Below are 16771 nucleotides of genomic sequence, written 5' to 3'. Positions count from 1 at the left end.
TTTACTCAGATAAACTGAGACAGACGGATGAAATTTCATATAACTAACTGGACATTGAGTGACAATCCCACTTTCCTGGAAATAATTGTTTATGCGCATAAACACATAAAAAATAGGAGTAGGTGGTGGCCTTTGTAGTTTTTACCCACATGGAAGGCCCACATAGATTGCAGCAGTTCAAGACGACAGTTCATCAACACTTTCTCCAGGGCAATGAGCAATAAATTATACAATACCTACAGTGCAGTTCGGCCTATCAAGTCCACACTTGATGTTACAGCAGAGCATCCCATCCAGGCTCTATCCCCATAACCCCAAATACTTACCCCACTAATGCCCCTAACCTACACACTGAGATACTAAGGGACAATTTAGCATTTTCAATCCACCTAACCTGCGGGAAGAAACTGAAACACACAGACACAGGTAGAACGTGCCATCCCACACTGTCAACAAAGGCCGGAATTGAACCCACGTCCCTGGCACTGTGAGGCAGCAGTGCTAACCACTGTGCTGTCCTAATGCTGGTCCTGCCAGTGACACTCATACCAAGAATAGATAAAAACAAAAATCTATCCTAGGTGAAAAACTAGCACAATACTAATATACTTTCTTCCTTATATAGAAAGTTTTAGAACCTGCTTGGACCAATATTCCTATAATTGATATATCTGTATTGAAATGCTTATTAAGGCTGAACTAACCACAGACAGAGTCTGAAAAGTTATTAGATGAATTGAGAAACACTTATGGTATCCACAACATTCCAGCAGAATTTGGCTTCTCAGACATTCTATACTATTTAATAAGTAAATTTACCTATACCAAGGCAGGCTGTTGTCAACATTGTTTCAGTATGCACCAGCTTTGAGAAGGTTGAGAGTGGTCTGCATAGGGAGGAAAGCAAATCAATATTCTTCAAGGGATGCTCATACACATTCATACTACTTCCTGTCTCTTCAAAGAATGATCATCATTTGAATTTATATGGTGAATTTACTTGTATTCTGGGTAGTTATCCATATATTTTCCTATGCTGTTAGTGAAAATGTTTTCTTTTCTCATTTGAGGATTCGTAGGTCAAACAAAATGTTTTTCTAAAATGAATAGGTACAACTTGATATTGTAATGAAGATCACTTTATCACATTAGACAATTTAACTTTATTTTTTGTTATACAAAACAATGCAGTGCATCATCATCATTATTTCAAAAATACTAGCTTTAAGTTCTTTCCCCACCAGCCCCTCTTATAGCCTTGGAACAGTCTTTTCCTTCTTACACGGATCTTGTAAAGAGATGCAGAGAAGGTACCGCTTTTTAGTCCTTTGCAATTCCATTCTACAACTGACCACTTGGAAATGCACAAGAGAAATCTGCTAACCTTTTTTGCCTTGTGGGGAAGAACTTTATTTTAACTCGCATTGCCAAGTTAGTTCAGTCAAGATCAGAAGGCATCTTGTATACAATCACAACATGATACAGTATGAATCCATGTCTCAGCACTCCTGGTAAGTACACTGGGTAATGATATCAAGAGCTAAAATGATAAAATACTTATTGTGCTGCCTTTGAAATAGGCCAAAATAGACCAGCAAAAATATTCAGATGTTTATAGTATATAAAAATATAAAAAAAAAGGAACAGTGATATAATTCCAAGTCAGGATTGTGTGTGACTTGGAAGGGAACTTGCAAGTGATGCTGTTCCCATGCATACACTTTCCTTGTTAGGTGGTAGAGGTTGTTGGTTTGGAAGGTTCTCATGAAAAGGCCTGAATTCACACCACGTTATTCCCATAATTGAATACAGATCTACCGCTTGGCTTTAATTTTCCGTTTTGCTTCTTTGTGCTTCTTTCGGTACTCCTTAAAAGAAAAAGAAAATATGAAACTTTTTAAAAGGTATCAAGTCTTACATTAATCGTCTTTATTTTCATCCCAACATAAATGGCTTGCTTACTGTCCAAAGAAGACCCCCAGTCTCTTACTAGTTAAAGTGGGACTTACAATCATACACATTTACAATCTGCTGCACCTTTGCTGGCTCTTTGAGAGAACAAGCCTTCTCTTTCCTGCAGTCTCTTTAATCTTTAATCTGAGGGAGCCTCACAGATTCCAGAGAGGCAATAGCTATTGCCTCTCTGGAATCTATGAGGCTCCCTCAGCCCTGCACACCTGTGCAGAATTTTGCTCATTCCCCTCAGTCTTCCGTGTCACCTTGCACTGTTCTGGAATTTCTGGACACAGTACCTGACATCTCGTTAAGTCACTGCCCAGCAATAGGTTAACCCCCTGCATTGGCAAGCTCTGAATGACCCTGACAGATATTAACCCAGTAGCCAACTTACTCTGCATCTATAATTTTATTAAAAGAACTTTTACACATTTGCCAGTAAATCTCTTAAACAGCACACTGTCATTTGTTCTGCTTTCAGGAGAAAACTTCCCTCTTGTGAGTAAAGTTTGTAAACAATTAGTATCTCTGAGAAAACTAATTTCCTTCTCTAGCTTTTCAGAAAAACTAAGGGCATTCTTCCTTTAAGCACACAATCTCAATAGATATTATAGAAATTTTTGATACATTGGAAGATCAACTTATGACCGTCATAGCTATGCATATTGTCTTGTGTCTCCTGTTGCTCTTTTGGCTAACAATTCTCTCTCGGATGTTTAGGCTTAAAAATTCAATTAGTAGTGTCTGGCCAGCGAACTCATAAATCGTTTTTATAAAGCATGGTTTCACAACAATGGATTTCCAGATGGCATTTAACAAGGTGTCATCAAAGAGACTGCCAACAAAATTGGACATCAATCAATGTCTTGGTTAGGGAATTCATTAGCAGAAAGGAGATAGAGAGTTGTGATAATGGGTAAATACTGAAGTTGGCAAGATGTGGTTATTGGTGTCCCCAAGTGATTTGTAGAGGGGACATAATTTTTCACTACATTTATAAACAACTTTGATGAAGGAATAGAGAGCCCTGTATTTCTGAGGAGGGATGTGACAGTGGTTGGGGAGGCCCGTGTTTGTTGCTCATCCCTGTTTGACCTTGAACTGAGTGACTTCCTAGGTCATTTCAATGAGCAGTTATGAATCAACCACATTGCTATGGGTCTCAAGTCACATATAAGCCAGGAAAGGTATGGATGGCAGATTTCCTTCCGTTACAAGACATGAGTGAACCAGACAGATTTTTACAACAATTGATGACAGTTGTCATGGTCACTATTACTGAGACTTGCACTATGATCCAGATTTATTAATGGAATTTTAATTCCACCAGCTGCTATGGTGAGATTTGAACCCACGTCCCAGAGTATTTGCCTGGGCCTCTGGCTTAATTGTCCAGTGGCATTACTAATACATCATTTTCTCATATGGTTGCTGATGACACTAATTAAGTGGCACTTTAAAATACTGTGGATGAGAAGAGAAAGTTTCAAAGGGACATTTATAGATTAAAATAATGGGAAAAATTGTGGCAGAATGATGTGCAATGTGTGAAAGTGTGCAGCCACTCACTTTCAACCTGAGAAAGATAGAAAAAGGAGATGCACTATAGTACTATGTTTTTATGGCCTTATCCTGCTGTCCTGATTCCTCACACTCTTTCTGTTGGCCTTTCAATATCCCTACAGGAGGACACACCGACCATAATGGCAGGGATTGTATGTCTGATTTTTCAAATTATTTGTGTTGATCCAAAGATGCGCAGGTTAGGTGGATTGGCCATGCTAAATTGTTCCTTAGTGTCCTAAAATATGTAGATTAGGGAGACTAGTGGGGTGATTATGCGGGTCACGGGGATAGGGCCAGGGTGGGATGCTCTGCTGGAGAGTCAGTGCAGACACAGTGGGCTGAATGGCCTCCTTCTGCACTGGAGAGGTTCTATGATCAGAGTATTTTCTAAATAACGAGCAGCTAAGAACAGACATATCTGAGCAAAGCTATTCAGAAGCCCAGTACTGAAGTCACTCAAAGCCAGTGGATGGATACAACAAAGGTTAATGAATGTGGGACTTTATCTCATGAGGGCTGAAATACAAAGAATTGAATTTAATGTTAAGGTTGTCAGAGCTCTGATTACACTGTATCTAGACATCTGTATTCAGTTCTAGATATTGTATTTCATGAAAGATATACTGACCTTAGAGGGAAGTGCAACACATACTCGCCAGAATCTCACCGGATTTAAAACGGTTAAATTATGAGGACAGCTTACATACACAAAGTTTGTATTTCACTGAATATATTAAAAAACCTAAGGGGTGATCTAACTGAAATGTTTATGATTAAAGACTAGAGAGAGAAAAACAAATTTCCCTGTGAGAGAATTCAACACAAGGAGACATAACACAAAAATTAGAGCTAGCTTTTCAAGGTTGAAGAAAAAATTGCTTCTTTACACAAAGGTTAGTGGAATTCTGAAACACATTCCCCCAAAAAAGCGATTGAAACTTGGACAATTCAAAATTTCAAACTGGGGTTGATTGATTTCTGTGTGGCAAGGATATTTATAGTCACGGAACAAAAGCAGAAGATGAAGCTAAGATACAGGTCAACAATGATTGAATGGAATGGTAGAAAAGGTTTGAGCGATTGAATAGTCTATTTCTATGCTACTGCACATCTCCAACAATAGCTGATGGTAATGATAACATATGTTTTTTTTTAAACAAAAACTAATCTGCCGCAAATTCATTTGCAAATTTATAAATGTTAAAATGTAACATAAGGAATGATTGTCAGTAATGTGTTATGCAAATAGACACAGGGAGAACATGCAGACTCCATACAGACAGTGACACAAACTGCGAAACAAACCAGGGTCCCTGGCGGTGTGAGGCAGCAGTACTAGCTACTGTTAGATTGAAAAATAGTGAAGTTCTGCCACACCTGTGTCAAACCTTGGTTAGAATACAATTAAAGGATTAGGCGCAGTTCTGGTTGCCATATTCTAAATGTAGAACCTGGTGTTGTGAGACTTTTTACTGTGTCATATTCTAACACAGGTATAGAAGCACCGGGGAGGGTGCAGGGAAGATTTACAAGGATGATAAGAACATAAGAAATAGGAGCAGGAGTAGGCCATCTAGCCCCTCGAGCCTGCCCCGCCATTCAATAAGATCATGGCTGATCTGTCGTGGCTCAGTTCCACTTTCCCGCCCTCTCCCCATAACCCTTAATCCCCTCGCTTAGCAAAAACCCATCAACCCGCGTCTTAAAAATATTTAGCGAGGCAGCCTCCACCACCTCAACGGGCAGAGAATTCCAGAGATTCACCACCCTTTGAGTGAAGAAGTTCCTCCTCAACTCCGTTCTAAACCACCCCCCCTTTATCTTGAGGCTGTGCCCCCTAGTCCTACTGTCCTTTCTGAGCAGGAAGAGTCTCTCCACCTCTATCCTATCCATCCCATTCATCACCTTATACGTCTCAATGAGATCTCCCCTCATTCTTCTAAACTCTAACGAGTACAAGCCTAGTTTATTCAGCCTCTCCTCATAGCTCAACCCCCTCAGCTCCGGTATCAGCCTAGTAAACCTCCTCTGCACTCCCTCCAAGGCCAAAATATCCTTGCGTAAGTACGGTGACCAAAACTGCACACAGTACTCCAGCTGCGGCCTCACCAATGCCCTATACAGCTGCAGCAAGACCTCCCTACTTTTATATTCAATCCCCCTCGCTATGAAGGCCAGCATCCCATTAGCCTTCCTGACCACCTGCTGCACCTGCAGGCTGGGTTTTTGTGACTCATGCACAAGGACCCCGAGGTCCCTCTGCACCATCACCTGCTGCAGTTTTTCGCCACGTAATAGTCCTTCCTACCATTATTCCTACCAAAGTGGACCACCTCGCACTTGCCAACATTAAATTCCATTTGCCAGTTCCTGGCCCATTCGCCCAGCCTATCTAGATCCTTCTGCAGACTCTCCACACCCTCCGCGCAATTTGCTGTTCCACCAATCTTGGTGTCATCAGCAAATTTCGACACCATACACTCGGTTCCCTCCTCCAGATCATCTATATAAATGGTAAATAGCTGAGGCCCCAGCACCAACCCCTGGGGCACTCCACTAGTCACCAACCGCCAATCCAAATAGCACCCATTAACCCCCACTCTCTGCCTCCTATTTGACAGCCAATCCTCTATCCACACTAACACCCTACCCCCAACTCCATGCCCCCTTACCTTCTGCAATAACCTCTTGTGAGGTACCTTGTCAAACACCTTCTGAAAATAAAGAAAGACCACATCACCGGCTCTCCTCTATCCACCGCCCTAGACACATCCTCATAGAACTCCAATAAATTTGTCAGACACGACTTCCCCTTAACGAAACTGTGCTGCGTCTGCTCTATCAAGCAATTCCCCTCAAGATGCCTCGCTATTTCCTCCTTGATGACGGATTCTAACATTTTACCCACAACAGACGTTAAACTAACCGGCCTATAATTCCCTGCCATGATGCCAGGAATGCATGCATATTTGTATCAGGAAAAGAATGTGTCTTTTCTCTCTTGAAAAAAGATGTCAAAGGAGTGACCTAATTGAGGAATTTAAAACTTTAAACAGCTTTGATACAGTGGATACAGAAGGAACGTTTCCTCTCTTGGGAAAGAGCATAGAAACCCTACAGTGTAGAAAGAGGCCATTCGTCCCATCGAGTCTGCACTGACCACAATCCCATCTAGGCCCTATTCCCATATCCCTACACATTTACCCACTAATCCCTCTAAAGTATGCATCTCAGGACACTGACGGGCAATTTAGCATGGCCAATCAACCTAACCCACACATCTTTGGACTGTGGGAGGAAACTGGAGCACCTGGAGGAAACCCATGCAGACATGAGGAGAGTGTGCAAACTCAGTGACCCAAGCCAGGAATTGAACCCAGGGTCCCTGGAGTTGTGAAGCAGCAGTGCTAACCACTGTGCTACCGTGCCGCCCTTATTCGTTCAATAAGTTTTTAGCATTAAAATGGTTAGTCAAATACATTTGTGTTTGAAGTCTGTGGGGAAAAATGTTTTGCGTAGCAGAGCTAAGGGCCATTTATATAAGATGGTCAAAGAAACCAATACTAAATTCAGAAGGAAGTTATTTGCCCAAAAAGTGGTAAGAATGTGAACATTGTTACTACAGGAAGTGGTTGAAGTGAACAGAAGAGCTGAATTTGAGAGGAAGTTAGACAAGTATATGAAAGAGATGGGAATCAATGGTTACTTATGTTTTATGGAAATCATTTACCTCAATTAGTAAAGTTCGCTTTTCTTCCCAGTTATTTCTTTCATCTTCAAGGTCTGTACTTCGGCAAAATGTTTTAGGACCATCTAAATGCAAGTGCAACAAAGAAATTAATCTTACTGAGCCATAATTGAATTATAATGTTGCCAATAGAATTGCAAAACCATAGGAGAGCAAATGAACTAAAACAATTCTGTATCATAATCCAATGACATTAGTATAACACAACCTATTTTATGGTGCATTCATTTTACCTTTTAGTCTTTTATCATCTTTGAAGAAGAAAAATAAATTTACTTTCTTCTCAGGAAACGTTATCACGCTGTAAACAAAACAGTTCAAAGCAAGTTAATGATGTATACATTCAAATAAGATTTCCTAATTTTAATTAACACTTGATTAAGAAGCTCTGAATAAAAACAGAAACTTCAAGACATCATTTTACAAATTATCAAAGACACAATTCAAAAATGAATGAAATAATAGATGCTAAAAAGATAAATACAAATAACATCTGAATATTTATAAAATGAAAGCATACAATTATATGCACAGCTCCTGAGTTTTCAATTCATGCATGAATTAGCCTTCTATGTATATCACTTTTATTTTGTTTATTTCATAAAATTAATAGTACTGTACATCTAGGTTTAAGTTAATCTCCAAGCTTAATTAACTGGTATTGACTATCTGAAACTTTTTTTAAACTGGAAGTTAACAGTATTTTTTCAATATGTCACATTAAAATGCACCATTGTCTAAAATACGAAGTTGTTTTATTTACGCTTAAACAATATTTTTTAATAAAAGTTGTATATTTCTAATATATTACAGAATTTAACAATGCTTTATCTGAATAATTAATTTTGTTATTGTCACTATGATAACAAGTCGCAGAACAAATGAAATGTGGATAAATTTTTGCTCAATAGGATAGGCACAGATAAAAATCATGACTGAACAAATAATAAAAAAAAGTATTCACTGTGTGCAATTTCCAAGCAATCCTAAACCATCCAGATATTATATGGATGGATATAAAATTTAACGACAAGGTTAATTTCATATACCAATTCTGAAACGTTACTAAATGCCAAATGGCTGGTCCTAACTACTTTCTTCATATCAAAAACCTAATAATCCTGTCTCAGTTTAGAACATGTCCTCATTATTTTAGCTTGTATGACAATTTAAGTATCTTGACAAAAATTGAGATTGTTTCCCAATTCATAATGGGAAAAATGGTTCAGGAAAAGAAAAAAATGTTCAAAGCAATTCCAGTTTAAATAAAATATGGTAAGCATTACTTTTTTTCTGTACTATCTCCACAATCTTCTAAATCTTTCCCTTCATCCTCTTCTTCAGAGGAACTGTCTTGGAATCGAGGATCTTCTTGCCACGGAAATGTTGCAATATTCTTTGACTTGATCTCATAGAATTCTGAAAACAAAGAAGATAAAACATAAACTGTCACTTCAGAATGCAAAATATTTAGTATGTAGAAGTATAGCAGGGAAATTGAAATTTAATTACCATATTCTAGTGAGTCCCCAAAATCATCATTTCACTGAATAGGAAAAGGTAAATGGACGAGTTCAAACAACTATAAATTTTGTCGGGGTGATACTTACAATTAAATTACTGTCAGATTTCAACCAATGCCACTGTGAAAAATATTAAGAGGCGCATGAATCAGGGTGACTCTCCAGACATACAATTATTTCTGCAAATATGTTGGTGTTTCAAAGGACTGTAAGTGCAGAAATTAAGTTCCAATGGCCCAGACTTTGCAGTTATAATGGAGGTAAGGCAGTGTACGCCATCATAACAACTATGAAAGTGAAACAGCAACTTCTGGCACCTTCATGTACATAATTAAACCTGGAAATCCAGTTAACGCTGTCAGTAACTCCCCGTTCCGCCACAAGTTGCGCCGTTGAAGTCCCCATGGAAAGAAGTCTTTAAAAATCACTTGAATTACCATGAACTTCAACTTTTATGCTATTGGCCTTATTTTTAAAATATCTTCAATTAGACCTTCTTGAATGTCGTCAGACTGCGTTTTTAAATGGCATGCAAAGTTCATAATTATAGGAGGGATGCGATAATACTGATAGGATGCAGAGCAGATTTACCTTGAAGTTGCTTAGGTGGCAGAGTTTTAGTTATGAAAAGAAATTGGATAGACTGGCTTGTTTTCCTTGGAGTAGAGGAGATTGAGGGGGGACATGATTGAGATGTAAAAGATTATGAGGGGCATAGATAAAAACATTTCCCCTTGGTGGAGTGATCAATGACCACGTGGCATAAGGGGCAGGAGGTTTAGAGGGGATGTGGGCCAATACTTTTTCATGCAGAGGGTAGTGGGAGCATGGAACTTACTGCCTAAAAGGGTAATGGAGACAGAGACCCTCATAACATTTTGATGTACGCTTCTGATGCCAAAGCATAACAAGGCTATATGCCAAGTGCTGGAAAGTGGGATTAACATAGTTGTGTGGCTTGTCTTTAATAGGTGCGGACCTGATGGGCCAAATGATCTCATGCTGTAGACATCTATGATCCTCTCTCGTGATTTAAAAAAGTTTATTTTCCATGCTTTATATCATATTTCCTATCTTCTGTCCTATTTACTGTTTGTTATCCACTGACCAGTCTGCTTCAAGTGTTTTGGGATATTTTGCAAAAGGCAATTGAATGATTTTAATTCAATGTTCATTGGTATGTGGTGGAGTACACTTATAATTTGATAGATCATTATTTGCCTAATTATAAAGAAATCAGTAACATCAAAAAAGCCTCTGCTATTTTGAGGTTTTCTAAATATTACTATCACAAGGATAGAACTAATGGAACAGAGTTACTGCTTTTGGAAAAATGAAAAAAGAGAAATAACAAATAAACTTTCATGTGTCTAATTCCCTCCATAAGCTCAGGATATCCTAAAGTAATTTAGTGAAGTGTACTGTCAGGACACAGAAGTGGTATCAAATAATCTATGTTTGTGTTGTTGGATGTTAGAAATAAGGTATAGATTTGAGTTTTATGTTTCTTTGTAAGAAGTGGTTAAAATTCATGTTAACCAAAGGTATTTGCATGTATGGAGGTTTTGGTTTCATTTCAAACTGTGTCTGTATTGTGCTTAGTTGCTTAAGCAACCAGGAGACACCTTCAAGTTATAAAGGCACTTTAAGTTTAGTTTTAGCTGGATCCAAGGCAGTTGAAACAAAGTAGTGAGGAGGGAAGGCAGCTCTCACGGCTCTGCCAGAAGAAGTAAAGCAAAAAACTGAAGTATGGGAAGAAAGCAAATCTCAGAAACTAAAGAACAGCTAGTCCTATAAACCAGGGAAATGAAAAGAGAAGTCCCAGGAAGAATGAAGTCAAAGGGCCAAAAGAAACTGGAAGCTGAACAAGGGACAGCCCTTGGAATTCAAGCAAATGGCAGAGAAAAATGCTTTGAGTTAAAGAGGCAGCTGCAGCAACCAGATGTAAAGTGAAGAACCAGACATCAGAGGTAAATCAAAAGTTTCGTGACCTTATTGTAGCCTGTGAAGCAGTAGTGTTTATTGGCAAGGCTGTGTACCTGAGATTGTATGGAAGCTTGAACATACATGGCAATTCAAGACAACGGAATACTGAAAGGAGAGCTAGAAAACTTGGAAGTGGATCATTGCTGAGAACAGCCGAGAGAAAGTGTTATTTGGAAGAAGATCCTAAGGTGGGTCTTTCTGAGAGTAGAGATTAGGAACATTCATCTGGAGCGATTGAGGGGAAATCCACAAATTTGATTGGGTAGCACCTGCCACTTGGTTTCAGAGTGGAGTATACCTGACTACAGTTGGCCTATTGGACTGTTTGGGCCATGCATTTACTGAAAACACTGTAGCATAAGATATATTTTGTAACCTGTATTATACTTAAAATTTGTGTTCATTATGAAGATAAATGGGAGTGAAGGAATATTGTTTTATAGCCAAACTTTTCAAGTTCAATAATCATTTTTATGTTGTTAAAAGCTAATTGGCAGACCTGTGACTGTGTTCATTCATATTTTCTAAATAAAAGTATAAATTACTGTCTTTTGAGCCAGAGTTCTATTCTGGAACCTTCCCTTTCAGTAGTAACATCAACTGGATCGTAACAATAGTCATTGTTATGATGTAAGGGAATATGGTAGCACAAACCAAGATGACAAAACAGGAATGATTTAATGACCAGATAATCCATTTAGTAATGTTGATTGAAGATAAAAATATTGCATGGGACACGGAGGAGAACTCCCTTATTGGTCTCCAAAACATATCAAGGAAACTTTTACATTCACTTAAGAAAGTAAGTTGTGGCTCAGTTTCAAGTTTCGCCTGAAAGGTAACACTTCCTCAGTACTGAACTGAAGTGTCAGCCTAGTATTACGTGACCAAATCTCTGGAGTGGAATCTAAAAGCACAACCTGCCAAACCAAAAGCAAGAATGCCATCACTGATCCTGAGATGACAACAGAGACAGGTTGCTCTGCCAGGCCAGAAGGAATTCTATTGGACTACTCTAATTTGCAAACACAGTTAGGATCACTCAAAGCTGAAATATCTTATCAAAAAAGAGATGTTCCACTCCCCATAGTTGATCAGCAAAAATGTTCAAAAATAAAATTATTAGTGCAACATGAACACAGGTTTTCAGTTTGTTGATTTAACAATAGTCATAAAGAAACAATTTTACCTGGCCTTTCATTACTAGGAGTTCCAGCCTCAAAAAATGAAAATGTAAAATTAGCAGAATCTTCTTTCAGATTACTACTAGAAAGGAAGTCAAACATGTGCTGGGTGGTCTGAATCCCAGTCGATTCAACAGGTTGACCTTGAATCTGACTGTCATCTTCTGTATCCCATGTTTTTTCTTTCTCTTTGGTCCCAGAACTGAAGATTTCTTTCAAGTTCACACTAACATCATAATAGATTTCTTTTGATACTTCTGGAAGCTTCACATCCTCTTCTTTCTTTTTCTTTCTTTCTGCTTTGCTGTAACATTTATGAGATAAGTTAAAAGGTAAATCTGATTAACTTGTCCCAGATACCCAATTCTCAAATTATCTTTCACAAACTTCAAATCAGATTTCTCAAATTATGTATGCTACATGTCAAGTTTCCAATACATAATCTTGAACTGTACATTTAGAAAAATGGGTATTGAATAGGATACAAGAGTATGCATAAATGAGCATTTTCAAGTTGGTAGGCTGCAACTAGTGAAGTACTGCAATAATGAACCATGATGTGTTTGAATGGTGGAGGAGGCTTGATGAGCCAAATGGCCTAACTCCTGCTTTTCTCCTAGGTTCCCAAAAACCTTTTGAACTCAATATGGTTGCTGAGATACTTTCCACACCCTGAGCAGACTTAACTGTCTTTGGGAGTAAAGATGGTTTGGCTTGGGGAGAGAGAGGTGAAAAATGGCTACACACCTCAAAATTAAAAAGTTTTTTTTTGCAAGAAATGATTTTATCACTATAGAAAGCATTCTTTCTGGTTGTATCACAGCTTAGTATGGCTTCTACTCTGCCTAAGACCGCAAGAAACTACCGAAGGTCGTGAACATAACCCAATCCATCATGCAAACCAGCCTCCCATCCATTGACTCTGACTACACTTCCTGCTGCCTTTGCGAAGAAGCCAGCATAATAAAAGACCCCATGCACCCTGGATATTCTCTCTTCTACCTTCTTCTGGCAGGAAAAAGATGCAAAAGTCTGAGGTTAGTTACCAACCAACTCAGGAACAGCTTCTTCCCTGCTGCCGTCAGACTTATGAACGTACTTACCTTTTCTCTACACCCTAGCTATGACTGTAACACTACATTCTTCCCTCTCTTGTTTCCTTCTGTATGAACGGTATACTTTGTCTGTATAGCGCGCAAGAAACAATACTTTACATTGTATATGAATACATGTGACAATAAAAAAATCAAATAAAAAAAATTCTTAACTTAGAGCTTGACAGATTACTTTTGCCCATGATTTTCTATCTTGCATGGCCATAAGTGCATCACAAAAGTAATCAACTACATTCTACATGAAAGGTGACCAATAAGAAATGTTAACAATATTTCTCTGTCTATGGATGCTGCCTGATTTGCTGAGTATTTTCCGGCACTTACTGTTTGCATAATTAATTGTGTTAATTGCTTTGAAACATTTCAGTGTGGCACAGTACTGTATAAATGTGGGTATAATTTCTAATTAGGGAAAAAAATTGAAAACAAAATCTTGAAAATTATTTTATTTTTCATATATCCTCTTTATCAATTTATGAAACATGTTCTCTAAATTTCATCTAATGAAGTTTCAAACTAGTCCAAAAATTTCTCTCTTTCCTCTCTTCAACACTGTCTCTTGCCATCTAACTCTGACCTGGCGATTCACATTAATTGTCCAAGGTGACTGAAATCAAAACATCTGATTAAAGTACAAATGTACAAGTGTAGTAAAACCATTAATACTATTGATGAACCATCATTATAGTAGCAGAGCAGGCTCGAACCGTAAAACGGCTTACTCCTGTTTCTATTTTCCATGTATGTTTTTATGTACTGTGAGCAAATACATTTGTGTCATCACAGTATATCTTTGTAATTGGTTTGAATTAGTACATCAGTTCTTTCACAATACTGGAGTACATAATGTAGTACAAAGATTATCAACATTCAAATTCATTAAACTGAACTGGCAACAGCTTAATTTAACTCTAAACCCTCATGATAAAGCAGGAGAAAATGGGGGAGGAAGTGAGAGAGTGAGAGCAAGAGCGAGAGAGGAGTGATGGATCTTCCATTTTTAAAAATAAATTCACATAAACTGACCTCAACATTTACAATGAAAAGGTTAGATTTTTGCAACAGAAATGTTTGTAACATTCAAGGCACTATGCAAGAAATATGAAATGAACTGAACTCCAATCATATCTCATTGTCATCTTCTGAATGGAAACGTTATCAAAAGGATGAACAGACACTACTTCAAAAGGAAAATAAACAAGAACAGTCCAGAATTTACTTTCACTTTTAGCCAACCTAATACTCTCTAGGTTCACCAGCCACAATAACTGTTACCATGATTTTGTGAGTTTGATATCATACCAGTTCTTTTTTCAATACTATTCACTGCATTTTTATCATATTGTTTTCCTAAGAGATTGTTTGTTTCAACTACCTTCTAATGAATTATCTTTGCACTAAAATTCATTTCTAAATCTCACATATTACTCTCTATATTTGATAAAAGCTAGAATGTAATTGAATCGGATCCACAAAAGTTCGTCTATTGCCGCAATAGGTCCACAGCAGTCACCATCTCCCTGGCCTTACACTCAACCCTGGAACACCTGGATAACAAAAACACCTACGTCAGACTCCTAGTTATTGACTGCAGCTCAGCCTTCAACACCATTATTCCTATAAAAGTCATCTTCAAACTTCATGGCTCGACTCCTCCTCCTTTGACTGGATTTTAGACTTCCTAACACACAGACTACAATCAGTAAGATAGGCAACAACAACTTCTCCATGATCATCCTCAACAAGGCTGTGTCCTCAGCCTCTTAATATACTCCTTTAACACCCATGACTGTGTAGCCAAATTCCCCTCCAACTCAATTTATAAGTTTTGCTGATGACACAACTGTAGTTGGTTGGATCTCAAACAATGAGACAGAGTACAGAAAGAGATAGAGAATCTGGTGAACTGGTGTGCTGACAATAATCTCTCTCTCAATGTCAACAAAACAAAGGAGATAGTCATCAACTTCAAAAAATATAGTGGAGAACATCCCGTCTACATCAATGGGGACAAAGTGGAAATGGTCAAAAGCTTCAAGTTTCTAGGTGTCCAGATCATCAAAAATCTGTCCTGGTCCCTCCATGCCGACACTATAGTTAAGAAAGTCCACCAGGAGGCTAAGAAAATTTGGCATATCCTCTACGACTTGCACCAACTTTTACAGATGCATCCTAGAAAGCAATCTGATTGGATCACAGCTTGGCATGGCTCCTGCTCTGTCCAACACCGCAAAAAATTACAAAGTGTCGTGAATGAAGCCCAGTCCATTACACAAACCAGCCTCCCATCTATTGACTCTGTCTACACTTCCCGCCGCCTTGGAAAAACAGCCAGCATAATCAAGGACTCCACATGCCCCAGACATACTCTCTGCCACCTTCTTCTGTCAGGAAAAAGATTTTAAAACATCTGAGGACATGTACCAACTGACTCAAGAACAGCTTCTTCCCTGCTACCATCAGACTTTTGAATGGAACTACTTCGTATTAAGTTGATCTTTCTCCACACCATAGCTATGACTGTAACACTACATTCTGCACTCTCTTCTTTTCTTCTCTATGTACAATATGCTGTGTCTGTACACTGCGCAAGAAACAATAATTTTCACTGTATACTAATAGATAAGACAATCATAAATCAAATCAAGTTAAATCATCACACAAAGAATATTGGCAAGAAATATTAGAAAATCTATAGCTGAGGTTTCAATAAGTGATATTACTCAATACAATTTTAATATGTTGTTCTTATTTCTTCATGGGATGTGTCACTGATGATGCCAATATATATCGCTTATTTTAATTATCGTTGTGAAGTTCTTGACTGGTTTTACTGAGAGGGATGGGAAAAGTCTAAATCCTAAATCTGACCCAGATTAAGAACTCTCAACTACAAGCCTTTAACCTTCCTATTCTATAGTATTGTGTCTTGGAACATCAGTGCATTATGCCACCCAGACAATTTGATTCAATATCAGCAGAAAAGGCTTTCTCCATATTTTTATTGTATAGTCTGAATCAAGACCTTATTTTATCAGGGAGATTATGCGTATTTTTAAAATAAGTATCAATAAATATAAAGTTAAGTGACATGATTGTTGAGCATTCTGAATTGACAATTCCCAAAACTACAGAAATACAGAATTATCTTTTTGTATTTGTAAATAAAAGTTTACAGGTAGATGTTCAGGATATAATTGTAGATTAGCATGAATTACAACCTACAACAATTTCAGTAAAAATACCTTTTTTCCTTGGATTCCTCAACCTTGTTTTCATAGACTGCATGATCTTCTCTTGTAGGATCATAATGCAGAGCAGAAACATCTCTGAAAGAAACATTTGGGGCAAAATATTAGTAGATATATAATTAAAGTAATAATATATATAAAAAAAAACAGGGGATAGTACAACAAATGTGAAGTTGTAAGAGAATGTAGGAAACAGCACCAATTTAAAAAGACGTGATTTAAATGCTTCATTTCTGTAAACTGTACGTGGAACGAATTTGTCAAATTTTAATGAGAAAATGCTGGTGTAAATACAATAAAACCTGCACTTTCATGTTGACATGGAGCAGTGTTAGTTTGTTCCTATGGAAAATGTCAATTACAAGGAGGTTCAAGATGAGAGTTTGAGAGAGAAGTGCAGGAAGAGTTTTTCACGCAGAGAGTTGTTGGTGCCTAGAATGTG

At 37.9% G+C, this 16771-nt stretch overlaps 1 protein-coding gene across 4 annotated transcripts in view; it reads right to left on the bottom strand.

The window, feature by feature from the left end:
* Positions 1 to 1156: 1156 nt before the first annotated feature.
* nol8 (nucleolar protein 8) overlaps positions 1157 to 16771 on the bottom strand; it is a 49862-nt gene continuing 34247 nt past the window's right edge. For all 4 annotated transcript variants that reach the window (XM_080181792.1, XM_080181791.1, XM_080181794.1 and 1 more), the window contains exons 12-17: positions 16324 to 16407; positions 11969 to 12267; positions 8557 to 8689; positions 7504 to 7571; positions 7253 to 7335; positions 1157 to 1868 (exon numbers count right to left, since the gene is read on the bottom strand). In XM_080181792.1, the coding sequence (XP_080037918.1) occupies positions 1815 to 1868; positions 7253 to 7335; positions 7504 to 7571; positions 8557 to 8689; positions 11969 to 12267; positions 16324 to 16407 (721 nt within the window). In that variant the 3' untranslated portion in view covers positions 1157 to 1814. The remainder of the gene's footprint in view (positions 1869 to 7252; positions 7336 to 7503; positions 7572 to 8556; positions 8690 to 11968; positions 12268 to 16323; positions 16408 to 16771) is intronic.

This window comes from Carcharhinus amblyrhynchos, chromosome 3 (assembly GCF_965287045.1).
Source record: "Carcharhinus amblyrhynchos chromosome 3, sCarAmb.v2.hapA, whole genome shotgun sequence".
Classification (NCBI taxonomy): Eukaryota; Metazoa; Chordata; class Chondrichthyes; order Carcharhiniformes; family Carcharhinidae; genus Carcharhinus; species Carcharhinus amblyrhynchos.
This window is presented reverse-complemented; position numbering and strand designations above follow the sequence as displayed.